Consider the following 27723-nt stretch of genomic DNA (forward strand, 5'->3'; position numbering starts at 1 on the left):
CCATGTTGGGAAGTGGGGACATGTATGGGCTCTGGGCCCAGTTACTCAGCTAATAGCTATGTGCTTTTGGGCCAGATTATAATGGGAATTAAATTACTGTGTCCTGGCCTAGTGTATGGACCATGGTTAACACACAGCTCTGAGCTGCCCGTTGTAGTGGCAGTGATGCTGCTGGATTGTCATATAACCATGTAACAGTAGACAGCTTGTAAGATTTTTAAGTCTAGGAAACCAGTGGATATGACAAGACATGGTATAGATCCACAGTGCCTTGTCTGCAGTTCTGAAACTTAAGATGTGAATGTTTAATTTTCTCATAAGTTTGACACAAAACTCATTTGGTGGCAAAACTTGACATGTGCTGATATGAGACCACTTAATCTCAGGTGGCGCTAGTGGTAAAGAATCCGCAGTTCAATCCCTGGGTCGGGAAGATCCCCTGGAAGAGAGTATAGCAACCTACTCTAGTGTTCTTGCTGGGAAAATCCCATGGAAAGAGGAGCCTGGCAGCCTACGGCCCATGGGGTTGCACAAGAGTCAGACACAATTGAAGCGACGTAGCACACACACATAGTAGTGTTTTTAAAAAATTTTACTTAGTGTGACTGTTCGTAATATTTATATATTTTGCTACAGGAATATTGTACGTGACATGCCACAGCCCATGGAGGGTTCATGTTACGTGTAGAAGCATACAGTACCTCCCTAAAATCTGAAGATTTCTGAATTCCAAAGCCCATCTGATCACAGAACGAGTGGCCTCACAGCAGGGATAGGCTACTTGTAGTCTCAGAGATTACTATCGTCAGGAACAAACGAGAGGCTGCGAGCTGGGAGCTTTCAGGGTTGAGAAGCATAGGACTGGGAAAATCCCTGCAGACAGATGTTACGGGACTAGGGATTGAAAGATACCTCAGGAGACTGATGCTTGGTGAGACCCCTGCCTTCAGCCCGTTCTTACCTTCCTTCCTTGGTAAAAGGCTGTGTTGGGATATGGGCCTCTACGACGGCATGTGGTGGCAGAATGGAGGAGGAGAGCTGCTGTGACAGGGAAGTCAGCAACACATTTTAAGGGGGCTCCTTCCTTCTTCTGTTGGGAGTAGAGATGGACTGGAAGACCCCCTGGAGGACACAGGTCTGGTCCAGCAGCAGCTGGACCAGCTGTCTACCATCGGGCGCTGTGAATACGAGAAGACGTGTGCGCTGCTCGTGCAGTTGTTTGACCAGTCTGCCCAGTCCTACCAGGAGCTGCTCCAGAGTGCCAGCGCCAGCCCCATGGACATCGCAGTGCAGGAAGGTCAGTGGACAGCCGACTGCTCTCAGCACCCTTTCACTCACTATCACCTGCCTTTCACCTCCCCCGCTTCAGAAGACTTCTTCCATCCTCAGCTAGCTTCATATACACAAGAACATTTGATAATAAATGCCCTGGGGAACTAGGGAAGAGCAACTGAAGTCATATCTGTAGTGGATGTGTTCAAGGAAGTACTGAATTCTAAAACTAACGCCCCTGTCTGATAGGGGAGCCTTGGTCATCTGATGAGTTTCGCCCTTGGTATCACCCTTACCAGAGCAGAGGAGTAGCTGTTCTCTGGAGGAGCAGTCTGACTGCAGGGCCTCTTCAGTCTCTCGAGGTTAAGGGAGTTCACAGTAGGAAGTGAACCTCACAGGGAGGGATCTCTCCTTGCAGTGACGACTGGAGGTGGCACTAATGGGTCTTCTTCCTGTCGCAGGAAGGCTGACCTGGCTGGTTTACATCATTGGCGCAGTGATTGGCGGCCGGGTCTCTTTTGCCAGCACTGATGAGCAGGACGCTATGGACGGCGAGCTTGTCTGTCGGTAAGTGCTCCCACAGAGGCCCCGTTTCACTGCTCTGACGCTCCCACCCCCTTTCGGGTCCTCAGGCCACGGGAATTTGACCTGCTTCTGTTAGTGCTTTCCTTCCCATTTACAAAGTATAATTTTATGAAGCTGATTGCCCATGAACATGAAAAACTGTTACAGGTCCAAATTCCAGAGTTTTTATAAATACAGCAACAGCCATGCCCACAGTCTTTCCTAAAAACCTGTCTGCAGTAATTCAGCAAGGAAATAAATTGTGGACCTAGAATTAAGAGTATAAGTAGGATACAGAGTGGAGAGTAGCTTTTAATTCTGTTTAAGTGCAATATCTCAGAGTTAATGAAATGTGGACTGCTTTTGCCTTGCCTAATAGTCAAATAGGAAGTCTAATAGGAAACTGGGGGTCTTCACATATCCCTAAAGATGAATTACAGAATTTCTACAGCCTTTCAGATGCCTTGACATACCCTTTTCTATCTACAGGATTTCAAGTTATTTTGTGTCTGTGATTCTCATCTTATTAAAACCTGTAAATGAGCATTTAGTGATTTCTGAAAGTCTACTTACTATTGAAATAAAAAGGCAGGATTTTTTAAAAATCTTTTTAAACCACTGCAGCAGAGATTCTCAGACCTTTTTCTTCAAGACTCTTTACCATCTTAAAAAGTATAGAGGTCCTCAAAGAACTTGTTCATATGGGCTATATCTATCAATATTTATCATATTAGGAAGTAGAACTGAGACGTTTTACGTTTTTAAAATATTTACAAATTAATTTAAAAAATAATAAGCCAATTTCATCTTGATATATATAATATTGTTTTTAATAACTTTTTTTCAGAAGAAATGAATGAGAAGAGTAGCTTTGTTTTAATGTCTGGCACAGTAAAAGTCAGCTGGATTCTCCTCTCTGCTTCTGCATTCAGACTGTAGTGATATCACACAGCTTATAGCCTCTGGAAAAACCCCACTGCACCCTCCTGTGAGAATGCGGGTGAAAGGGCAAATAATGTTTTAGTGTTTTTATGAAGGGCTTTCCAGGTGACCGAGTAGTAGAGAATCCACCTCCCAAGCAGGAGACTTGGGTTTGATCCTTGGGTGGAAAGGATACCCTGGAGGAGAAAATGGCAAGCCACTCCAGTATTCTTTGGGAAATCCCATGGACAGGGGATCCTGGCAGGCCACAGTCCATGGGGCTGATAAAGAGTTGGACACGACTGAGCAACTAAATAACAATTTTCATGAATGTGGTTTGTGACCTTGCAAGGAACTGCTACCTTGAAGGGTTCTAAAGTTTGAGGTGCTCTCCTTAGACATTTTAACATAACTCCTTAGAATTTGTCCCTAGACATTTCAGTACATTTTTATTCTTATTCTGAAAATCCCCATTTTTCTCTTTCCACCCCCACCTTATTTATCAGATGCTCATCTGCCCTAATTGAACAAAGATTTAATAAGGATGAAATCCAATACCTTTCTGATTCTGTAGCCTTGTGTAATACTGTGTGTGTGTGATAATATAAATTGAGTTTAGACAATTTCTTGTATATTAGCTCTCAACTTGAGTGTTCCAGAACAGTGACTGAGTCCAGTGCACTCATGATGTCACAAAATGTTCAATAGTTTGTTACCTGTTTTCACATTATCAAAATGTCAGATGACTCACTCATAATAACATCATTCTTACTCATCCAGCATCCACTCACTTGCATTCCAATATGCTTTCTTTTGGGGGAATGGGTGCAGGTGAAAGGGATGATGTCACAGGTAGCATATCGGCTCTTGGTCCCTGGAAGTGTTTCCTGCCTGTGGGCATTGTCCTTCATGTGTCTCCTTTCCTTTTATGGCTTTATGAGAAAAAAGATTGAGAGCCACTGGCTTAGTCCTGTCTCCCTCATTTTATAGCTGTGGAACTGGGGCTAAGAAAATAAAATTGCTGTACTTGAGTTCTCACAGAAGTTTCAGGGATGACCATTACCCTAGTACTAGTATTTTTTCCCACTGTTTTTAAGCAGTTATGAGTTCTGCCTCCAGCTATAGAATCTCAGGGGACTGGAAGTTTTAAATATCTAATTGGTCATTCATATTCCTCGGCTGTGGTTCCTGAGGCATAGAAGGGGAGCATTTTGTTCCCTAGTGGAGCTTAGAGCCTGCAGAGAATGCCTTTCCAATAGGATGATGGGTGAGGGGAGGGGGTGTGTGCCTGTTTTCGGGGGAGGTTGGTTTTCTCTGGTGACCAGGATACCCTGCTGTTGAGAGAATCATTGCTTTTCCTCCTCCAGGGTGCTCCAGCTGATGAACCTAACAGACTCTCGCTTGGCTCAGGCGGGTAACGAGAAACTAGAATTGGCCATGCTGAGCTTTTTTGAACAGTTTCGTAAAATCTACATTGGGGACCAGGTGCAGAAATCCTCTAAGGTAACAGATTCTGAGTTGGCTACATTTAGTGCTCACTTCTGCTTGTGGAGTTTCTGAGTAAAAGAAATGGCTGTTAACAGTTTAGTTACAGTCTCCAGTATCAGAATAATCCAAATAGTTCCTCTTGGTCTGTAGAATTTCAGGAGACTCCTCAAAGAGTAGAAGTCAGCTAGATTCTCCTCTCTGCTTTGCATTCAGTCTTCATATACTTCATGTGCTTAATAAATGACTAGTCACAACATCCATTGGTCTCCCCTAAATTGGTAGTTCTTAGTCCCTATGTACATGAATGGATGTTCTAAACGACAGACGGTTTTGACAGTTTTTTTTTATCATTTTAGGGTTGAAGATAACATCTACCCAGTATTTAGTAGTGCTCAGAAACTAGCTCATCCCGTCAGTAAAGACTTCCCCAGCACTGTTGTTCATATTCTTCGTATAGTTTGTAACCTCCTTCATGAGGACAGAATCAGTACTGGGATATGGTTTTTCTTATCTGTATTTTCTGGTTGCTTTCTCTTCCCCAAACACACCACCAGTTGTACCGCCGGCTCTCGGAGGTGCTGGGCCTGAATGACGAGACCATGGTCCTCAGCGTCTTCATAGGGAAAATGTAAGTGTCCTGGCTCGCCCTCGGCAGGAGCCCCCGCAGTCCTGTTGCGGCTGTACAGTGTGGTCTTGGCGTTGCGCCGCCAGTGCCTTGGCATTCCAGCAGTGATCGTTTGCGTCAGAAACTTGTGCATTTGAGTGTGTGACAAGCTGTGCTTAGAGATACGGCCCGGCCCCAGAGCATTCCAGGCTTGAACAGGCAAGGATTTCATTTTGTCCATGCAGAATCTCATCGGCAGCCTCTGGAATCACGGGGAACCTGTCGGGGGGAGCCTGTTGTGACATTAGCAAAACAGACCTTCCTCCGCAGCCTCTCACCAGGTCACCCTCCTGCCCAGAGGCCCCAGCCGGCTTCCATTTTCCGAGGCTGATCGCCACTAGGTGTGCCCCCAGGAGGGGAGCCCCACTCTAACTCAAATGGGCTTGCTCCTCTCGAGAACCATCACACCCTTTCAGAGTCTTGAATCGCAAAAATCAAGCGCTGTTATTTGAATTGTCTTCAAAGTTGGAGCTCCTGATTGGCCCTTTTTGGTTCTTTTTTTTTTTTTTTTTAAAGTTATGCCGCTTTGTTTACATTTCCCCCTTTTTTAGGAGCTCAATTTATCAACGCACACAGTAGTAGCCAAATAAATATATCACCCAGGGCTATGTGCAGTGCGCCATTTTGCCTCCTTTCAACCATCCTGGACCTAAACATTCATACCCATGAGCTGGTTAATCACTTAAGATGAAAAAAGGCAAAGGGGGTCTAAAGGACTCTGCCAGCCAAGAATCCAGAAGCAAGGGCTACTAGAATTCTGCAGCTGACAGCGGATGGTGCAGGTGCAGAATTGCATACGTCTGCATGTTATCACTGCCGCAGAAATCTCTTGCCCTTGCTGCAGAAATCAGCCCTGGAGTGCCCCAGAATTCCAAGGGCCTGGGTATGGGCCAGTGTAGCTTTGGAACCAAGTAGTGAAGATTATCTGAAGGATAATTTTTCTAGTCAACCAAATGTAAGTACGGAGATTTTATACCCATTTTTTTGTGGTTGTGATGTCTGTGAACTGGTGATGCAGGTGTGTGGTGACTCGTGATGGATGCTTTTCTTCTTCTCCCAACTCTCCAGAACACCAGGCATATCAAAAGTCTCCTGCTTTTTCTTTTCTTTTTGTCCTCCAGCATCACCAACCTGAAGTACTGGGGCCGTTGTGAACCTATCACCTCCAAGACACTACAGCTTCTCAATGACCTCTCCATTGGATATCCTTTTCTAAGCTGGCTTCTGGGCAAAACAGGGACCATGGTGTTACACAGTCTGAGACATCAGGGCCTCTTTCATTTCTTACCTTAATTTAGCTTTATGTATACCTAAGTATGGGCTTCCCAGGTGGTACTAGTGGTAAAGAACCCACCTACTGATAGAGGAGACGCAAGAGATGCAGGTTTGATCCCTGGGTTGGAAAGATCACCTGGAGGAGGGCATGGCAACCCACTCCAGTATTCTTGCCTGGAGAATCCCATGAACAGAGAAGCCTGGCAGACTACAGTCTATAGGGTTGAAAAGAGTAACTGAAGCAACTTAGCACACACACATACTTAAGTATTTTCCATTCTCCTCAGAACCAAAGGCAATACCCACATACAATCCAGGGCTAATTCCAGACCTTAAAAATGAGCCAGCTGACAAACTAATCGTCTGTTGTTGTTAAGTCGCTTGGTTGTGTCATACTCTTTCGTGACTTCATGGACTGTAGCCCACCAGGCTCTTCTGAAATAGTCTCCCAAAGATTTATTCTTGGCTATCTCTAAGATCCAGAAAGCCCCAACAGATCTTTCTGATAGGTACACACTCTTTGAAGCCAAGGTTTTAGCATAGGTGGCAGTAAAGTCCATCTGGATTTTTCTATCAGCTTATAGGTAGAAGTAGCCTGATCATAAACTTTGCAATAAAAGTAGTGGCTACACACCCTCTTGACTTGGATTCAGTGTGCTGTGAAGGTTGAATTGTTCCAAAACAGCTTATCACACGTCTACAAGAGAAGTAAACACTAAAAGAAATTATTTGGGTGTCTTTTTTTCATACAGAGCTAGTCTCATTCTAAATGCATAGGAGAGGTTTATTCACACCTACAGTGGGCGCCATACACAGGCTTTAGGGCTTAATTCTCTTTCAGAAGCCCCATTGAGAAAAGCTACTCTAGGATATCATGATTCTTGAAGGAAACTGCTGGGTTTTAGCTGTTTTCTTACACATAGACTTTGAGATGGGTATTTTTCTCATCTATCAGTTAAAATGCTGTTTAGAAGAGAATACCTTTTCCCCCCATTTGGCAGTGTCATATTCAAATGGTTAAGACAAACGGGCTGCCCAGGCGTGGGATTCATAGTCAAGGAAGAAACTGCTCTCACCCAGAAAGTGCCCATTCTGCAGCAGAGAGTCTTACCTTGCATCACCCTTCCTTGACCCTCTTCCTTTGTCCTTACGTACAGTAGTGTAAGGAAGCTAGTGAAGCTGAGCGCGGTACAGTTCATGCTGAACAATCACACGGTGAGTGGTCGAGCCCCCTCCCTGGTCCTGCCCTCCAGCCCCTCCCCACCCGCGAGCTCTCAGCAGCGGACGTGTTCACACTGAGCTCCTTGGCGCTCAGTCCCCACACGCCTTCACACTGCCAGATGACGCTTACTGTCGTCAGAGCTGCTCTTTGGGATCCAGATAGTCTGAGTTATGGTGAAGTCACCGACTATTACTCTTATTAAAATAACTTAGTTGTAGATAACAATAACAGTTTAAATTTTTTTTTAATACTCCTCATTTACCATTAAGGAATGATAATATGGCCATTAGCTTGAAAGGGCTCAGTAATTCTAAAATGACTGGCTTGCATTCTGCCTCTAATCCTGTGTTTTTATCTTCGTAACTTGTTTTCTTTTTTCAATAGAGCGAGCACTTTTCATTTTTGGGTATTAACAATCAGTCCAACCTGACAGACATGCGGTGTCGAACTACCTTCTACACAGCACTTGGGCGTCTCCTCATGGTGGATTTAGGTACTGCAATAAATCCTAGTGGCTAGTGAAGTAATTTGGCATTGTTCTCAATTTTTACGTGAGGATAGAAAACTAAATGTTGGGAGAAGTCTTTTCTGTTGTTTCAAAAATATCTGAAGTTACAGTTTGATTTCACCAAGAACAGATCGTGCTATCATGATCCTTGTAACTGGAAGAGATTTACAGTATGTGTCTGAAGTTTTCATCTGATAGGTTTTAAAATTCTATTCATAATTCTCATCTGTACGATACGGGAATTGAGAGTTGAGATTCCTAAGTGCATCTCATTGGCCAGGTAACCCCTCCTGCCACATCGAGGTGCAGCCACCAGAGACGGCCAGCGTCCTCAGCACCCACTTCCCTGGCATGGACGAACCAGGCGAGCTTATGTGTCTTTCTCGCTCTGGTTGTGGTATTAGCAGTTTGGGCTTAACTTACAACCTGAAGCTTAATAGTATCATAATTTTTAGCTATTTAGGTTTAATCCTGCTAAACTTACAAGGTAAAACCTTCTCTGTTTATGAAGGATTACTTAAAAAGGGGAGGGGGGTAATAAGAAACTCCTCCACGTGCGCCTAATTCAGGTTCAGGTCTCATCTAGTTCTCATACACCAGACTCGGTCATTTCTCGACTGACTGTAGTTCTCATTTAAGGAAAAATAAGTAATGTAGTACCTTGTACACATCAGAATCTTTGATACTGAACCTCAGGATGGAAAAAATTGGGGCATTCCTGGGTTAGATGATTTCTGCTCTGATGATTTTTCTAGTTTAAAAAAGTATCTCTGTACATAATTTTATTCTGAAATTACTACTAGTACCTACTGGGATAATCAAGAGACTGCTCTAAATTATCCCTGGGTCTGTACTTCTTTTACACCAACTTACTTTTCACGTATACCACAGCCTTGCACGTTTTGTATTGGGGTCACAGCCCGGGTTATTTTCCTTGCAGGAGAGGATGAAGACCAATATGAGCAGTTCATGCTGCCGCTCACAGCAGCGTTTGAAGCTGTGGCCCAGATGTTTAGCACTAATAGTTTCAACGAACAAGAGGCAAAGGTGAGTCCTTCACCCATTGATCTGCTTCTGGCTGAGGGCTAGCCCCTGAGAGAGACTGGATTAGATAGCACTGCAGAAAATAATGTTTTATCTATAGATTTTCTACTGATACAGCTTTTTATTCAGTCTCTTGGATTCCTGAGATTTTTAAATAGAAGAACCAACATAAGTTTATAAACTGTTTATGTTAAAGTGTTTTATGTCTTAAGCAGTTCTTAGGATTTTTTATCTTTACGTTTTCACATGTATTGGCATAATGTAAACATGTTTTCTCATCGCCTTTTAATCTCTGAGGTATATTTGGTCATGTCTCCTTTTCATTTTCAATACTGCTTATTAGTGCTTTCTTTGGTTTTTCTAGATGTGTTACGAGAGGTTTGTCAGTTTATTAGTTTGCCTCACGGCACACAAAAGAATTCTTTTTTCTTTTTCTTTGTTTTATTTCTGTTTTATCTGTGTTTTCTATTTCCTTCATTTCTGCTTAATCTTTATCTTCATACCTTTTACTTGAATCTATGCAGTGGTTGCCACTTCACTTTTCAAGCTCTTCTTTCCTAATACAGTCATTTAAAACTATAAATGTCTCTCTAGGTGTATTGTTTCATAAGTGTTGGGTTTTTTTTTTAATTAGTGTTAAAAAAAAACACATAAAACTTACCATCTCAGCCATTTTTAAGTGGTTTAGTAGCACTAAGTTTTCACATTGTTTTGAAACAGGTTTCTGGAATCTACAAGCTATGATATATAGCATCTTTCATTATCATTCAGCTTTTTGCATTTTATTTCCATTAAGATTTCGTCTTTGACCCATGAGTCATTTAGAAGGGTTTGTGAATTTCCATATAAATGGAATTTTAAAGTTACCTTCAGTTATTGATTTCTAGCTGTCAGAATAGCCTTTTTTTTTTTTTTTTTTTTTTTTGCTTTCCTCCTCTTTTTGTTTCTTGAACACCTGCTCTCTTTACCTATAGATCTCTGTACCAAAACCAGAAACAGTGGACTATTAATATTTGTAGGACTTTTCTGTAGTGTTCATGACACTAATACTGAATTTTAGAGCCACCAAATAGCCCAGAGGTATTGCCCCCTAAAATGCCATACTTCACCTGACATTATAAAATTCTCCTTTTTCATCTCTAGATAGCCTCTTGGTGTTCTCTCTCCAAATTAACAAGGAAGTCAGAGAGCAGCACCAGTTACCAGACTCCTCTTTACTCTGGTGTACTGGGGTCTGAGATGGGCACTGCTGTCAAGGATAACTGAGGGAGAGCAGCCCTTTCCCCATCACATTAGTTCTGTACGAAACAAGTGAAATTAATGAAAGAACCACCTTGGCCATGAACTACAACCATCACTATATCTTTGTCATGTCTCATATAACAAGCCCATGTCTTAGACTTAAAGTTGAGTTTATGGTATCAGTTTAGGAATAGAGCTGTAAGCAGACCATTAGCAAAAATGCAGACATTTTTTACAAATGAGTCAGGATACCCAGTGTGCCTACTGGTGGGTGTTAGCTTTTGGAAAGTGGTTTCATTGCTCTTCAGGGCCCACTAGTCAATGTTCTGTTGAGAAAGAGAGCTTTGAATTTGGAATCTTGGTGTCCTAACCCTGGCCCTCTTGCTGCCTACTAGCAGGACTGTGGACAAATTATTGACCTCATTGGGTCACAGGCTTTTATTCTTTAAAAGCATAGTATTAGTACTTTATAGGTCCAAGATCTGATACATCAGTCTTCTTTCTAGATAGCCCAACCAAAAGGCAAATAGTATTGCAGACTTCTGTCTTGCTCCTGGCGGGGCCTGCATTTGCATTCCTGTGGCACTGACGCCTTTGTAACTAGATGTGGTGCCAGACCTTTAGGGATGTGACTCTTCTCCATCTTTTTGTATGTGCCTTTTTGCCTTTTTCTCCCCCACCTCTGCTTGAATAAGCTTTCTTTTACATACAGTTTATCACATCAATGTCTTAAAATCTTCCAATTTTAGTATATGTGCTGCCAAAGCAAGCACATAATGTCTTAAAATCTTATCAGCCTCTGCGTTTGCTATGATGGGCCAGGAAACCATCCCTTTCTCTGGATATAAAAAGCATCCAAGACTAGTTTTCCAAGAGAAGAGATTGCACTTCTCTCTCTTGTACAGGAGGGATCGAGTCAGAATACTTGGGAAGGAGTATTTGTTGAATGATGGGAGGAGGAAGATGAAATTCCCATCGGGTGGTGATAGGTTTGGTGTTTCTTCTGTCTTAACATATTTTTGCTTTCTGCCACAGCGAACTCTAGTTGGCCTCGTAAGAGACCTGAGAGGGATAGCTTTCGCCTTCAATGCCAAGACCAGCTTCATGATGCTGTTCGAATGGATGTATCCTAACCCAAGCTAGGAGTGCACCTCCGCAAGCTTTACCTGGAGGGTGAAGGGGTGATGGAGTCATTGGGGAAGGTGGGAGGAAGGAATTGTGAGGCTGAGAAGGTGAAGAGTTACCCAAAAGGCAGCCATATCTTTCGAGTTCTCATTCCTCAGTGATCCAATGACATGAAGCTGCCTGGTCATTGAGATTGAGAAGTGAGTGAGGTGGGGCTCCTCGGTTTCTATTTGGGGTCCCAGGTATAAATCCCTTTGGAATTATTGCATGTGAATTTTGGTACACTTAGAAAAGAGACTTTTCAATCTACTAATAAATAAGACAGCTGTCCTAGGAGTTAGAAAGGCAAACCTTACTAACTTCATAACCTGTAACAAATCATTCAACATCTAAGTCCCTCTGTTTCCTCAAACAGTTATGTACAGTTATGCTTCCCTGTCACCTCACAGAAGTGGTAAGAGGACAAATAACTAGATGAAATGCATTGTGCTTCTCAGAAGAAAGGCATTATGTAAGTTAAAGTGTGTCTTTAGATGCCCGTTACGAGGTAAAGGACACACAGTCACTCTAGAACCTTCTGTTTAGAAAGACTCTAAGATTAGCAAGCAGGAGACAGGAAATCAGAGAACTATAACTTGGCAGTTTGTGCCTGACCAGTGCTGAGCAATTCTGTACCTTTCTGAATTCAGAATTCTTCCTTAGCTTTTCGTTTACAGCTACCCCTCCTACATGCCCATCCTGCAGCGGGCCATTGAGCTGTGGTACCATGACCCAGCCTGTACTACACCTGTGCTCAAGCTGATGGCTGAACTGGTCCACAACAGGTAAGCAGGGCCCCACTGCCCTTCATCTGAGCAGACCCTACGATGATTTGTTTTATCTAGTGTTTTCAGCAGATTGTAGAGGGTACTAAGATTCACTGCTGTCAGACTTTGAAAACTTCTGAAAGACTGTGCTCTGATTTTGTTTGTTTGAAAGAAGGATGTCCCCACCCACACAAGGCCATAGCTGCTTGCAGGAAGTAAGTCACTTTTTAAAAAGTGTCTCAAATACCCACTCTTGAGTGAATCTGGCGACCAAGAGTCTCATTTATAAATTTCTTTTTTATTAATTTATTTTTAATCAAGGATAATTACAACAGGGATCAGCCATAAGTATACATATGTCCCATTATGTATTCATTGTTAGGCAGAAGACAGCTGAATTAGTAAAGGTTATCTTAAATTAAGAAAGATTTCCAAAATACTACATTTTAGATTTGCCCAGCAGTTTAAGGGCGTAAAGAAAAGACAACTTCAGCACCTTGACTTCACTAGAACTTCAGCTCTGTATCTGCCTTGCATCTGTACCAGCACAGCTGAGAGAATTGGTCATTTTTACAACTATCTTAGTGAAGAAGTAGGTGATAGTCACAGAGGCTGGAGCCATCTGTGAGGCTTATAGTTAAGACTTGTTTATAAAATAAACATTTAAGAACTTCTGCTCTTTGCCACTTAGGCACTTTGATACTGATTGTGCCAGACAAAACCTCTGCCCACATTCTGGAGGGACGATAGGCAGTAAAAGAAATGTGGAAGATCATTTGAAAAAAGTAAGATAATAAAACAAGGGAGTTGAAGAAGAGAAGGATTCTCAGAGACAGTAATACAGATGACCAGAAGCACTCTGGTGTTCCCTGCAAGGAGAGGGAAAGAGCAGTCAAAATGGGGAAAACAACTGCAGTGGTCCTAAGACAGAATGAGCTTGCTGGGACTTGAGACAGCAGAACACTGCTGGCTGAAGCCTCGGGAAGGAGAGGGGACCCTGGTGGGCGACCAGTCGGACACATCATGCGGCAGCTCAGTACAGCAGTGGTGAAGCGTGGTGTGTACTCTCAGTGTGTGGGAAGCTGCTGGAGTATGTTAAGCGGGGATTAAAATGATCTCCTTGACATTATTTAAAGGTGTCCTTCTAGCTTCACGTGGAGAATGAGACCCTAGGGGCAGGAGTGGAAGCAGGACCTCCCAGCTGGCGGGCGGGTTCAGGACATGTGGGGCATCAGGGTGGATTCTCTGTGGGGAGGGGAGAGAAGAATCAAGAGGACTCGTGTTGGTCTGAGGCCCACCGGCCATCAGGTCACTGACCTCATTAAGCAGTAGAGGAGAACTCCGGCCCAGGGGACGGTCAGGAATGCAGAACTCCGGCTGTTGACGCTGTTTGCCCTCCCGGCTTGACTCCCCGGGTAGCGCTCTCAGTCCCGTCACAGCTTTTCTCCTTCAGAAGTAGGGGCGATGCTTGTAGCCCTCGCGCAGTTGCCACTGAAGCTAGAGAGGTAACATATAGTAGATTAAAGTCTGCAGGGCTGTGAGTGCAACCAAGCACTGGCTGTGCTGGAACCCATTCTTTAAACCAAATTGAGAATTTTTAAAAAATAATTTTATTTCTGGCTTCATTTTCTTTCTTTTAAATGTTTTCAGTTGAAGCAGCAAAACTTGAATGTATCATGTTTTTTTTCAAGATACAAGCTACATCACTGGTTATCTTGGATTAACTTGCTTATTTCACATTAGGAAAGGTGGTCTGTGTCCTCACGAAAAAAGTTTCACCTAAGGTACTCAGGCAAGAGTGAGTCTTCCAGCAACACACCTCTGACTTTTATCTCCTGTGTGTTATCCTCTCAGATCCCAGCGACTCCAGTTTGATGTCTCATCCCCCAATGGCATCTTACTCTTCAGAGAAACCAGCAAGATGATAACAATGTATGGTAAGCAGTTAGGAGGAGCAGAGCCCTGGAAGTGAGTTCTAGCCCAGTCACCACACTCCGCGGTGTAGGTCTCAGGCCAGCGCTGCCAAGGCATGCTGTGTTGCTCACACACTTGTTAGAGCGCTGCCCGGTGCCAAGGGGTTTTGGACGAAGAGGGTTGAGTTGGTGTGTGGCCTGTGAGCTACCACGTGATTGAGTAAATATATCTCGTCTACTCAGGCAATCGCATCCTGACACTAGGAGAGGTCCCAAAGGATCAGGTCTACGCACTGAAGCTCAAAGGCATCTCCATCTGTTTCTCCATGCTGAAGGCTGCTCTCAGCGGGAGCTACGTCAATTTTGGAGTCTTCCGTCTCTATGGGGATGACGCCCTGGACAATGCTCTGCAGACCTTCATCAAGCTGCTCCTGTCGATCCCCCACAGTGACCTCCTGGTGAGCCCTGGGCTTCATCGCTGACAGAATCTGAGGCCATGATTGAATGTTTCTCTAAAGAGCTAGAAGCTAGCTCTGCTGGGCCCTTCTGTCTCCCCATCTGAAGGGCACTAGGCTATTTATTTCTGACCGTGCTCACACGTGCTGAGGTACACATTGCCTCCGCTGACTCTAACCCTGCTTCTCCTACAGGATTACCCCAAGCTCAGCCAGTCTTACTACTCACTACTGGAAGTCCTCACCCAGGACCACATGAACTTTATTGCAAGCCTGGAGCCTCATGTCATCATGTATATTCTCTCTTCCATTTCTGAAGGACTTACTGCACTCGGTAAGCACCTGGGTGGGTGAGTGGGCTGGTCGATTAGCTTTTACCACCTCACTAAGCAAAAGGGAGAACCTTGCCCCAACTGGATTATTGCTTTGGGGAGTAGACCCTCACACCAGAATATATAACTCTTGGGAACATTCTCCTCCAGCACACACTTACTGATGCCCTCCTACAGACTAGGCACTAAGGACCTAGTAATTAGTCCCTGTCCCTCGGGAGCTTTTCATCTGGTAGATGAAACAGACACGTAAACAGATGGCTGCCTGTTCCCGCCCTTACCTGGGTACGCACAGCGGTGGGGTGAGTACAGAGCACTGTGGGAGCACCCCGGAAGAATACCCGAACTCCTGGCCTTGAGGAGGGCGTCCTGCAAGGCGCTGAGTGGGCGTCATCAGATGAATTGGGGAAGAAGCCTCCGGGCAGCAGGAACAGCAAGTACTAGCCCCCAGAGGCAAGGAAGAACCAGGAACTCCAGATGGCGAGAGAGGAGTGAGGCGAAGCTGGAGGAAGCGAGGAGGCAGGCAGCTCTGGAGGTCACGGAGGCCGCCCTTCAGCTGCCTCAGGGTGCTTGGATCCTAGCCTTAGGGCAGTGGAAGCAGTGGGGCGTTTTACCTACCGTGCTCCGTAAGCCTTTTCATCCTGCTCCACCTGGCTCTGGTCAACCATTTTGTTACCACACTGCCTGCCAGCCAGCCGTCTTAGTCAGTGTGTATGCGTGCAGAGAATAAAATACGTTTTTATACTAAGCTGAGCAAAACATAAATAGGATGGATAAGTCAACTGAAAAATGATCATAATTTGTTGCAAATGCACAGAGAATGACTTTTGAATTGTCTGCCATGGTGAGTTAGCCACACCTCTGGGCCACTTCCTTGATACGCACTTACCTCCAGCAGGATGCATAACCGTAGCTAGAACCATCCAGCCAGGTATCAGATCCTGCCTTGGAAGGCTGTTTTTTAGCTTCTTGCAAACAGAGGGACCTTGGCATGTACAGAAGCAGCGTGGCTTACTCCTTCAGGCCTGTGGTCCAAGCCTCAAAAGTCAGTGCTGTCTGCAGGCCGCACTGCCGTGCAGTGTCCCGTTTATAAAATGCACAGAGACCTGCAGCTTTACACCACACACTTCCCCAGAGATGCCAGAGAGAAAAGAAGGTTTCAGCACCCCAGTCTTAACACTGTAGTGTTGATAGGCTGTATTAAGCTGGGTTCAGTGACATCACCCAGGTAACTTGGAGCACAGGCTCACGGCACGTGCTTGGATTCTAATCATTGCTTTTCCAATTACTTGCAGTTACTAGACCTTGAGGCAAGTCATAGAACCTCTACACACTTCTCTTTACTCATTGGTAAAATGGAACACCTACCTCCTGGCGTTCTCAAGAGGATAAAACATTAGCACAGCATCTGACACGATAAAAGCACTTGCTCTTTTGTAAGCTGTCTGTCACTTTTTATGAAGAAGACGTCAGTCCACATCCTATGAAGTCACTACTTTCAGTAGTGTTTGTTATTAGCTATTACGACGAGCCCATTTTCAGATTTGGCATTAAACCCTGCTGTAAGATGAGGGTGAGAGGTTAACAGACAGCATCCCACGCGGTAGTCTTGCCTTCGCTGGCCACGTCCCCAGTCCAGCTCGCTGCCTCTGAGGGGTCTCAGCGTGGCGTCTCACATTCACCTACATCGCCGGTGGCAGCTCAATTCCCCTGCTCTGTTCCGTCCCTGCCCTGGTTTCTTCCAGACACCATGGTATGCACAGGTTGCTGCTCCTGCCTGGACCACATCGTGACATACCTCTTCAAGCAGCTTTCACGTAGCACCAAGAAGAGGACGACGCCGCTGACCCAGGAGAGCGACCGCTTCCTGCATATCATGCAGCAGCATCCAGAGATGATCCAGCAGGTGAGGAGTGTGAGGGGCAGGAGGCGGCGTGGGGGAGAGAACCTCTCTGAGAGGGGCAGGCCCAGCAAGATAATGAACTTGACCAACCTTTCACCTTGTTAATGCTGCCAAGGAGAATTTTATGCGTTAAAATGGCAGCAGATCTTTGAGTTTGCTGAGGACTCACTGAATGTGGAGATAGAAAGTCTGAAACAGTCCGGTTTTGAGTTTTTCTTCTGAGTGTCACACCAGCCCTGATGCCTTGGGCCCGTCCCGTGAGCACGCTCCTCCTTCCATGGCAGTGGCTTTGCTCATCCATTGCTATAAATGGAGGGTGGGTTAGAGTATCCAGCTGTAAAACTTGTACTGCCACTTGCAAAATAGAAATAAGAGTGTAGGACAGGGAATTCCCTGGCAGTCCAGTGGTTAGAACCCCAAACATTCACTGCTGAGGACGTGGGTTTGATCCCTAGTTGGGGAACTAAGATCCCTGCAAGCCACACTGCAGCCAAAAAACTTGCATGTTGTTCTACCTTTCAAATAAAGCTCTCAGTTTAACAAAAAGAAAAAAGAGTGCATGACAAAAGGAGATAACTGACCACACATGAAGATCAAACCATATGCCTACCATTATTTAATTTGTATGCAAAATCTTTTTTTTTTTGCAAAATCTTTTAAAAAATAAGATTTGCAGAAATACACCAGATAAAAATAGATAACGAAAAAGAATCAATGGAATAATTTAGATTTTTAGCCAATAATATTTTAACCAACCTCATCTGTATCTACGTTTTTCTCTAAGTAGTAGTAAACATCCCAAAAATGTTATAAATCTCTCTCTTCTGAGAAAAGATCCTGAGAGCTTTAGTGCAGGGTGATTTTGCCTATTATAATCATTTACTTGACTGATCCCATTACCCACAAAAATCAGGGTTAACTGGAAAGGTCCATTTTTAAATGAATTATCAAACCAATTTAAAGACCAGGAAAGGGAATATCTTGTAACTCACCTTAGAATAGATTTAAATGAAGTTTCATGAACTATTTGGTTTACTCTCAACAGAAAAGGCTTTCAGCCTAGTAAGCTCCTCTGTCTGGGATCTGTAGCTCTGTTTGGGCAGCCACCCACCAGGTCACTGCCTCCGCTTCTCCATTTCCAGATGCTGTCAACGGTGCTGAATATCATCATCTTCGAAGACTGTAGGAACCAGTGGTCTATGTCCCGACCCCTACTCGGCTTGATACTACTTAATGAAAAGGTAGGAGGACCAGCTCCCCGGTGTCCAGGGCGCTGGGGGAAAGACAGGCACGCCCGCAGTGGTGAGAGAGAGAGCGCGGCCCATCTCTTGAGCATGTCCTACTCATGCTGTGAACAGAACACAGTCACTTAAACGTTACAAGCAGCACCTGGAGCAGTTCAGACAGAAGGGGAAGGATGAGGAAGCGTGACAAGGAGAGAAGCCGCTGGAGATCAGAGCGCCTGAGGCCTATATTCTAGTTCCAGTTCTGCTGTAAACAGACATAAATAAGTCTAGAGATTCTTATAAAAGAAGAATCTTAAAAAAAAAAAAAAAAGAATCTGTATCAGGTGACCCTCATAGCATTTATCGCTTTAAAATTATAGATTTTTAAGTAAGATAATGATATCCTACAAGTGCTTGCTTAAACTTAAAAAAAAAAAAGTATCCAATTTTGTTTCTTCTAGAACACTCCTGTTCCTCAGGTGATGAGGGGCTGGTCAACCCTTCTGCCTCTTCTCTCCTTACCTTCTCTCTCTCTCTGCCCTGCAGTATTTTTCTGACCTAAGGAACAGTATCGTGAATAGCCAGCCACCAGAGAAGCAGCAGGCTATGCATCTGTGCTTTGAAAACTTGATGGAAGGCATCGAGCGAAACCTTCTAACGAAAAACAGAGACAGGTGAGTGTCGAAGGCTCTGCCAAGAAATCCTGGGCAACTGTTAGTTTTCAGATCATTGAAACGTAGGAGACTCCTTCAAAGTCTTCTAGATGCCATCTAAAAAGAAGTGCTGCCCAATAGAAAAGCAAGCCATGAAATAATTTTAAATTTTCTAGTTGCTGTAAAAAGAAACAATGTTCATTTTAATATATTTTATTTATTTAACCCATGTGTCTAAAATAATATGTCAATGTGTAATCAGTATTTTTAAACTGAGAATTTTAACATTGTTTTTATTGTGCTAAGTCTTCAAGATCTTGCGTATTTTACAATCAACAGAAAATCTCAATTCAGATGCTAAATTTTCATCGGAAATACTAATTTGTATTTAGATTTCCTAAGAGTTACAGTTGACAAAGTAGACTCCCATACTTTAGTTCTTCCAGACATACTTAGTTGTTCAATAACTGAACTTATGTCAGGTTTTCCTAAATTGATTTTTAAAATTTTCTTTCATTTTTATTAATTAAAAATACAGCTTTTAACTTCAAGGTAATTGAGGCACAGTTGGGGAGCTGCATTTTAAATGTCTTTTCACTGCGCTCGGTTCCTCCATTGCTCTGAGCACTCAGGTGCTGTAAGCCGCCTGTACCGTACTGGCCAGCACCGGTCTCTAGGCGTTAAGACCTGAGACAGCCTCATTCTCGTCCAGCCCTCACCTCGGGAGGGTTACTTCCCATCTGACAAAGATGAGGCTGAGATTCCTTTTGTGCTGCCATGAGCCCGAAATGATCCTCAGAGCCCTGGATTTAACCAGATCTTGAGCCTGCCTTGAAGGTGTCAGGGAGAAAGGGGTGCAAAACTAGCCCAACTTCTCCTTCGTCTTAGGACTGAACCTAATTAACTGACCTTAGAACCCATTGCTTCAAACATTCTGCCTCTCAGTAGCCACTTGCTTGCTAGAAACTTTTTCGGCAAAGACCTTTCCCTTCCACTCTGCTCCCCCAACCTACATGCTCCTCTCTGTAGGTTCACCCAGAACCTGTCCGCATTCCGTCGAGAAGTCAACGACTCGATGAAGAATTCCACGTATGGAGTGAATAGCAATGATATGATGAGCTGACACCTCCTTGGACTCTACCTGTACAGAGCAGTGTCCCTTTGGTCTGACCCAGGGGGCGAACAATTACAGTGGAGAGGGCCTGGCTGATCCTGGCCCCCTCCTCCAGGGGTATGGGGAAAATGGCAAAGGTCAACTAGCTTCTTCCCCAGGGAATAGGGGTGTGAGTGCACTCACTCGGGGGCAGGGCGCTGCTGGTTCCTGGGGGCTTGGGTGGGAAGGGTGGTGGGAGGAGATACGGAGACAGAGGCACAAATGTGTGTCTCCAGCCCCCCTCCTCCTGGGACCACCCGCGGGGAAAGAACCCCCAGTGTCCTGCCACAACCTGCCTTGTATAAACATGTACATTTTTTCATAACATTTTGAACAAGGTTTATATTGACTCAAGTTTAAAAACAAAGTGTGACTGAAAAATTTTTACAGAGTCTAGTGCACCAATGCTGATGTGAGGGGTTGTGTATGCGAGTGAGGAAAAAATGTGTATTCTGGTGGCCTGAAGCTTTACTGGACAAGGATGTGTGAACGTGCAGAGATATATTTAGTGACACAGTGTAGAGAGGCAAAAAGAAAAAAAAAAAGTAAAAATTCCAAATGTATATTTTTTCTTATTGCCCTTCCCTTGCCCCCCCGAATTATCACTTCCTGTTACTGTATTACCCTTGTTATTAGGAACTCTAAGCCATGCGGAGCACCACCCCTCCTCCCCCGTCAGCCTAGATGCCGCCCTCGGTTCCTTGGCCTCTTGCAGTGACCGACAACTCCAGCTAAAAGTGTTTGGCGTTCTTAGCTTCATCCTCTTTCCCACTTTGCCGATCCCCCATCCTCAGACATATGCCTCTTGCTTTTAAAAGTCAGATGTAACTCTATAATTTAGGGTTCTTGGTCTCTGTTCAAAGTGGAGACCAGAGAAAAGGAGTTGAGCCAGTGGCTCTCCTGTCGAGCAATCTGGATGAGTCCACCAGAGGCCCAGTCATGTGTGGCCAATAACTTTTAGTCTTCCCCAGCCCTCGAGGCAGTGTGTGTGGCTGTGTGCGTGTGGATATTTATATATGTACCCTGCACTCGTGAATGTATGAACTGGAGGAAGTTACTACAGTGGAGGGGTTCTTAATAACAAGGTCTGCCTAGCATGAAGTATTTAACATTCTCCCACCCCTTTAAAAAATATACATTTTTATAAAATGAAAACCATAATAAATGTTTTGAATATTAAAAAAAATTAACCTACAGAGGAAAATTAACGGAGAAAGCTATTTGCCTTGTACTTTTTCCACAACTGTTGCTGCTAGTTGTACGCATCTCTAGTTCAGCTCTCGCCCATGGGACACTCATCAATTAGGTTTTATTTTTATTTTTCTCCTCTACCCCCAGAAACAAGCCTGTTTTTTTTTTTTTTTTTTTCCCTTCTCCTCTGGCGACTGTGTGGTGAATCCTTTCTTGCGTGATCAGGTTGCGGATAGACTTGTAAGGGTGTTTGCTGCATACAGTGTAAGCATTGTGACCGCCAATAAACTTCAATGGTTTCTACTGACCTGGTTTCAGCAATCAAGTCTAGTGTGTTGGCAGGGACATGTCTCATTCTGAACACATGAAACATGCATTCCTGAAAGCCAGTGGTTGACAAGGGACCCCTCAACTCTGAAATTAGCTTGTTTCTCATTGGATGAAGTCTGATTCCATATCTTTTTAAAAGCAGGACTCCTTTAGTCCATATATTCTCTATATAAAAAATATGCTGGGTCCACAGCTGTAACAAGTGAGGCCTCTCTATCTCTTTATGAGCTTCCAGGTAACAACAGGGTAACCAGGAGAGAAGTAGTAGTTGCAAAAACCGGAGTTAATGTTCTGACATATGCTCGTGGGCTAGGTGTCACTCACAGACCCTGACAAGTTCAAGGACAAATATCCCCAGAATACTTGGCAGATTTCATGAGCCAGAATTGTCAAATGTAGAACAGAACTACCATAAAAGGGACTATTTCTCATCCCCTTTGCTATGTAGGACCCAGATGTAAAAGCATTTAGTTTCCAGGAACATTGAAAAGTATTAAGGTACTATGATATCTTCCTATACCTTAATGCAGAGTGACATTCAGTAATCACAGGCTCTAGAGAGCCACTCTTGTCCACTAGATATACCTTTGTCTGCTGTTTTGGTCTCTGGTCCAAAGTTATTTCACAGGCCAAAAAAATATACATTCTAATATCTAGAAGGCAAGTAGAATTGATTCATCTTAGTCAAGTCTGTCTCTAAGCCTAATAGAAAATGGTCAGCCTTCATTAATATGCAGAACACTCCAGTCACATGCTCCCTTGACCTGGACTTCTAATTCTGCAGTAAATAAGACAAAAATAACTTTCTCACAGATATTTGAAGAAACCCTTTCCCCCAACTATCCTGAAATGCTGACTGATCAGCAGAACCCCATACTCCTCCCTTTCCTTCCACAAAAACAATTTCAGAGGCAAGAACCTCACTAGAGATGGTGTCTCCCCAGTGCAGTCCTAAGCCCAGTCCAGTCATTACCAAGTGCCACAGTTAAAATCTTCCCCAACCACATCAGACTTTTTAAACAGTGAAGCTGCAAGAGGGATACCCCCACAAGAGCCTTTTTTCCTGATCAGTTATCAGCAGTTTTCACATGAGTCAACCTAATAAATGCAAAAGCCAGTTAGTTATCTTTAAACTTTGATTTCCTCAAGAAATCTTGTGGAGCTTTTATTCAGTTGAAGAATGAATTTATTACTTTCCAGGCTATCCTAGGCATCAAGTCAAATGTCTCTGGACAGTGTTTCCTGACACAAACTTACCTTACATTGACAAAAACACCTAGAATCTTTATTGCAGATCATCGAACTGTATGTATGTATTTGTTTTTGTTGGCTCTGCCAACAAATAAGGTTATCCATCTTCACTAAGGTATAATTCGGACAAAGGAAGAAGGATCAAATTTTAAGTTTTCAGGTTTTAAGAAGTACTTTCAGCCAAGTACCAATTTTCTAATGACAAGTGACAGCCTACTAAGAAGTAAATAGTTTTATGTTCTGCAAATGCAAACTTATTAAATAACTTGCTTCTTTCCCTATCAAGTGGCAGAATGTTCTAGTAATTTACAAAGTTTTAACCAAGAGTGGGAAAAGACCACTTTTCAAAATACCCATGGTCATGGAGTAAGATGAATTAACTCCAGAGAGCCAAAACACTTCTCTGTATCTTAACTACCACCAGCCAACCCATCTTCCACCCAAGATTTTTAGCTAGATCTACAACAAACCTATTGCCACATGAAGTGTAACCCAAGTGCTAAAGCAGAAAGGGAAAGCAAAGATGATTACAGGGAGACTGCAAAAACCATAACCAATAACAAGGGCTGGAAAAAAATGTAAATGAGTATTACTTTAAAAGTCCTAGTTCTTTAAATCTTTCAAGTTTAAAATATACTCACCAGCCATAATTAATACAACAACCAATCAGGTGCTAGATAATGTCTAAGAGGCTTCTTGAATCAGCAGCATGTCTCTTGGGTCTATTACATTTATCTTGGGTTTCTTAGATAACCCTGGAATTCACTAGTCACTCAGTTTGGTTTATTTCAGGATCAATGGGTCACTAAATAAATGAGCTGCCAGATAGTGGGACATCAAATGATCAAAAGGGAGGATGAAATCAAGCCCTCGGATATTATCCTCTTCCTCAGAAAACCCTTGCGGTTCTCAGGACAGCCTCACTGCTGCTGTCTGTTCATTCATCAGAATCTACTCTAAGCCATATATACCTTTTTGAGGGTCAGCAACAGAAAAGGAAACTAAAAAGGAAAAAACATCCTTTGCAAGGCAAATTGGTACAAGCTGACCCCAAAACAATGTAATAAACAATACTTAACGCAAGCACAGCTATACTTTAAATTCTGCTTAACAATCACAAAGACAGACCACTCAATAAACAGGCATACCAGCACCACCTATATGGGCCAGAGCACCCCCTTATTGGGTTACAAATGAATGGAGAGTGTCAAGTGGGAAATCTAACCCCTGCTATTGGACAACAAATTAAAGGAGTTCTATGTATATCTGGATTGAAGGTCTGGAGAACAACCAAACCCAGAATACAAACTGGTCAACTGGACAATGGACTTGGCCTTTTGTAAAGGTCAAAGGGGCCACGCCAGTGTCTGATAGTGAAAGGGTGGGTGAATGTGAAAGCATGTCTCCCCTCAGCTCTGAAAGACTGATGACAGGGCAATGAAGATAAAGCTCTGCAAGGCTCCATTAGTTCAGCTGGAAAATGAGTGGAAATGAAACCACTCTTTGATCTAAGAATATGACAGGACTTCATCATTTCTATTTAGCAAGAAATCACTTCCACCCCCTTTAGTCTGGTCACAAAACAAGCCAAGCCATAAACTACCAGCCAAGCTACAAACGCTGCAAGGAAACCCTTCTACTCAGAGGGCTGCCACTGCCATCTCCTCCTCCACATTGCACCTTGTGCCTTTTCCCGGTCTGCAGGGCCCTCTCTTCTCAATGTAAACTTTTTTGTTCTTTACCCACCTTTTCAAATTCGGAGTAGAGCCCCACTTCCTTTTTGAAGTTCCTCTACTGTCCCTAAGTCTCATGGGATTATCTGAGGCATTGCTAACCCCACTCCCGCCCTGTCTCAGCAACCAAAACGTGCTCCTTACGAGCCGGGCCTGACAGAAGAGACAATACAGAAGAGATCATAATGAACGAAGGGATGTGTATCGGGGGCGTGGGAGCGTCTGCAGAACGGGGGAGTGGAGGGTAGTTGGACCTCCTTTGGGTGAAGCCCCTGCGGAGAGATCCCCGGGCTGCCTGCGTTGTGCGATTAAGCTCACATCGGTACCAAAGGCTTCTACCAAAAGGAAAAGGGAAGGAGCCTCTAACACTAGCCCCGAGGCTCTGCGAAGGAAAGAGGGAAAAAATCACCCCTGACCCGGCACGACTTCCCAACAAGCCTCCGCGCCCCGGAGGCGGTTCGGTGCTGTCTTTCGGTCCCCGCCGCGCCTGCGCACAGAGGCCAGCTCCGCGGGAGCGTGCTCTCAGGGCCGCCGCTCACCCCACCTCCGCCTCTCTGCGCAGGCGCGAGTCATGATTCCCGGCGTCCGCTGGCCGCGGTGGCGGCTGGGAGCAGGGCTGGGCTGCCCTATGGTTGCAGGGCGTCCCTCTTAGGGAAGGCCAGAGCTGGGCGGTGTACTGGGTAGAGGTATCCACGGTGACAATCACAGAGGCACTGTTCAAGGACTTGATCCCTGGCTGGGAAGAACTCAGTGGAATGGGCACACAGGCTGAAAAGGATGATCATTGCATGCTGTTTGCTCTGGAATACAAGGAGGAGCCTCCAAGAAGAGCAGTAACAGAAGCGAGCTCATCGAAAGAAGGCAAGGGAGAACATTCAAACAGCGTAAAAATCCTGAGGCACGAAACGCCTTGTACCTTTCTAGGGGCTGCAAAAACAGCATGACTGGAGGGAGAGTGGAATCCTAAACAAGTCTGGATGAAGGGTGGAGCACAAGAGGTTGGGATTTGATCCTAAAAACCATTAAGTTTGAAAGCAGCCTAGTGACCAATCTTTAACTCACCACTGGTGAGTAAAAGCCTTTATTCACCAATAGTGAGGAGCCTGGCACGCTGCAGCCCATGGGGTCACCAAAAGTTGGACGTGACTTAGCGACTGAACAACAAATGAGTAATAAGGAGTTCGAGAGAGGTGGGAAATACTGGGGGTGAGGGGTGGACTCAACAGGACTTTGGGAGGATAGAGAAAAGTAGATTGCAGTATGATTCCCCCCAGGATCCAGAGTAGGACAGCAACTGAGTCAAGGCAGAGGAATGGTGGGACATTATGGGAAAGAGTGCTTGGTGAGCCTGAATGGAACTCTGATCTAAGGAGACTTCCCTGCTTTTGCAAGCAGAGCACTTGGAATTCAACAAGAAATTAGAAAATAGAAGAGGAGGGAACAGTACTCAATCATAATATATAAACAATCAAATCCAGGAATATGTCAAAAAGCACAATATATCATGACCAAATAGGATTGGTCCTAGAAACGCAAGGTTGGTTTAAAATATTCAAAAAATCAGTAAATGTAATTGACCATATAAACAAATGTGAATAAGGTGAACTTCCAATGAAGAAAAAGCGTATGACAAAAATTCTCACCAACTAGAATTAGAAACATTTTTAGTATGTAGAAATATGAAATATTGCATAAAATGTGAAAATCAACTTTCTATATACTAAAAGATAAACTATCACTAGATGAAATTTTGAAATATATACTATTTGCTATAGCATCCAAAAGTACGAAATACATCAGAATAAATTTAACAAGATATATGCTGGATCGGAACACTAAGATCTATAAAACATCACTGAGGAAATTAAAGAGATTAAATAAATGAGATTAAAACATGGTCATGGACTGTTGACTCAAAACTGGGATGGCAATTCTCCCCAAATTGAGCTACATTCTACAGGATCCAAATAAAAATCCCAGAAGGCTTTTTTCTTTTAAGAAACTGGTAAGCTGATTCTAAAATTTATATGATAATGCAAAGAAACTGGAAGAGCCAAAATATCTGTGAGAAAGATCAGCATTGGAGGATTCAACTGCCTGATTTCAAGGTTTACTACCAGGCTACAGTAGTCAAGACAGTGTCATATTGGCACTAGGATAGACAGACCAGTGGGAAAGAATAAAATCCAGAAATAGACCAACATATATGGTTAGTTGACTTTTGACAAAAGTGCCAAGGTAATTCAACAGAGAAAGAATTGTCTTTTCCAGAACTGGTGCTAGAAGAATTACATATTCACTTGAGGCGGGAGGGGAATGAACCTCGACCCTTACCTAACACCATGCACAAAAATTAACTTCAAATGGATCACAGATGTAAAAGTAAAAGCTAAGACTACAAGGTTTCCAGAAGGAAACTTAGGAGAAATTTTTCACAACCTTGAATTAAGCAAAGATTTCTTTTTTTTCTAATCAGTCCTGAATATCCAAAGATTTCTTAAAATATCAAAAGCATGATCCACAAGTGAAAGAAAACTACTTGACTTCATCAAGTTTTAAAATTTCTCCTCTTCAAAAGATACCATTTGTTTTTCAAATGAAAAGGCAAACCATAGACAGGAGTGGAAAATATGTATGCCTAATACAGTCATCCGAGTACAAAGAACTACAATAAGAACAATAACTCAATTTAAAAATGAACAAAATATCTGAACAGATACTTTTTCAAAAGAAAATACACAGATGACCCATAAACAATTGAAAAAATATTCAACATCTTTTTCTATTGAAGAAATATAAATAAAAACCAGAAGAGATGTCACTGTATAAATCCGCCAGAATGACTAAAATTAAGAAGACTAACAATGCCAAGTGTTGACAAAGATGTAGAGCAACTGGAATTTTCATACATTTCTGGTAGAAATGCAAAGTGGTACAGGAAATTTGGAAATAGTTTTACAGTTTCACATAAAATTTAATATATACATACCAAATAACCCAGCAATTACACTCCTATGTATTTATCCTAGAAAAACTAAAACATATTTTCATGCAAAGACTTGCCCTCAAATGGTACAGCATTTTTATTCATAGTAATCTAAAACTAGAAACTACCCAAATATTTATCAACAGGTTTATCAGTCAGGGATGTAGCACAGGGAATTGGCTACTGCAATCATGAGGGTTGGCTAGACAAGTCTGAAATTGGTAGGACAGGTTGTCAGGAAGAGCAGGCTGGAAGCTCTAGCAGGATTTGAAGCTGCAGTCCAGGCAAAACATCTTCAGAGAGACTTCAGTTCCACTCTTAAGGACTCTCAACTGATTGCACCAGGCCCACCCATGGTATTGAGGCTAATCTTTACCTAAAGGTAACTGGGATTGTGGATGTAAATCACATCTATAAAATACCCTCAGTAGAAACTGCCACATAGAAGGTGTCAGCCACACCCTCA

The 27723-nt window shown here is 43.5% G+C and overlaps 1 protein-coding gene across 2 annotated transcripts in view; it reads left to right on the top strand.

The window, feature by feature from the left end:
• The window catches only part of XPO7 (exportin 7), a 93641-nt gene extending 72377 nt beyond the window's left edge, over positions 1-21264 (top strand). For both annotated transcript variants that reach the window (XM_043452930.1, XM_043452931.1), the window contains exons 12-28: positions 1104-1297; positions 1734-1839; positions 4125-4260; positions 4800-4873; positions 6031-6111; positions 7336-7399; positions 7791-7899; positions 8855-8961; positions 11236-11324; positions 12042-12149; positions 13986-14068; positions 14288-14502; positions 14695-14833; positions 16577-16737; positions 17877-17975; positions 18507-18634; positions 19643-21264. In XM_043452930.1, the coding sequence (XP_043308865.1) occupies positions 1104-1297; positions 1734-1839; positions 4125-4260; positions 4800-4873; positions 6031-6111; positions 7336-7399; positions 7791-7899; positions 8855-8961; positions 11236-11324; positions 12042-12149; positions 13986-14068; positions 14288-14502; positions 14695-14833; positions 16577-16737; positions 17877-17975; positions 18507-18634; positions 19643-19736 (1987 nt within the window). In that variant the 3' untranslated portion in view covers positions 19737-21264. The remainder of the gene's footprint in view (positions 1-1103; positions 1298-1733; positions 1840-4124; positions 4261-4799; positions 4874-6030; positions 6112-7335; positions 7400-7790; positions 7900-8854; positions 8962-11235; positions 11325-12041; positions 12150-13985; positions 14069-14287; positions 14503-14694; positions 14834-16576; positions 16738-17876; positions 17976-18506; positions 18635-19642) is intronic.
• Positions 21265-27723: the final 6459 nt, after the last annotated feature.

This window comes from Cervus canadensis, chromosome 30 (genome assembly GCF_019320065.1).
Source record: "Cervus canadensis isolate Bull #8, Minnesota chromosome 30, ASM1932006v1, whole genome shotgun sequence".
Lineage (NCBI taxonomy): Eukaryota > Metazoa > Chordata > Mammalia > Artiodactyla > Cervidae > Cervus > Cervus canadensis.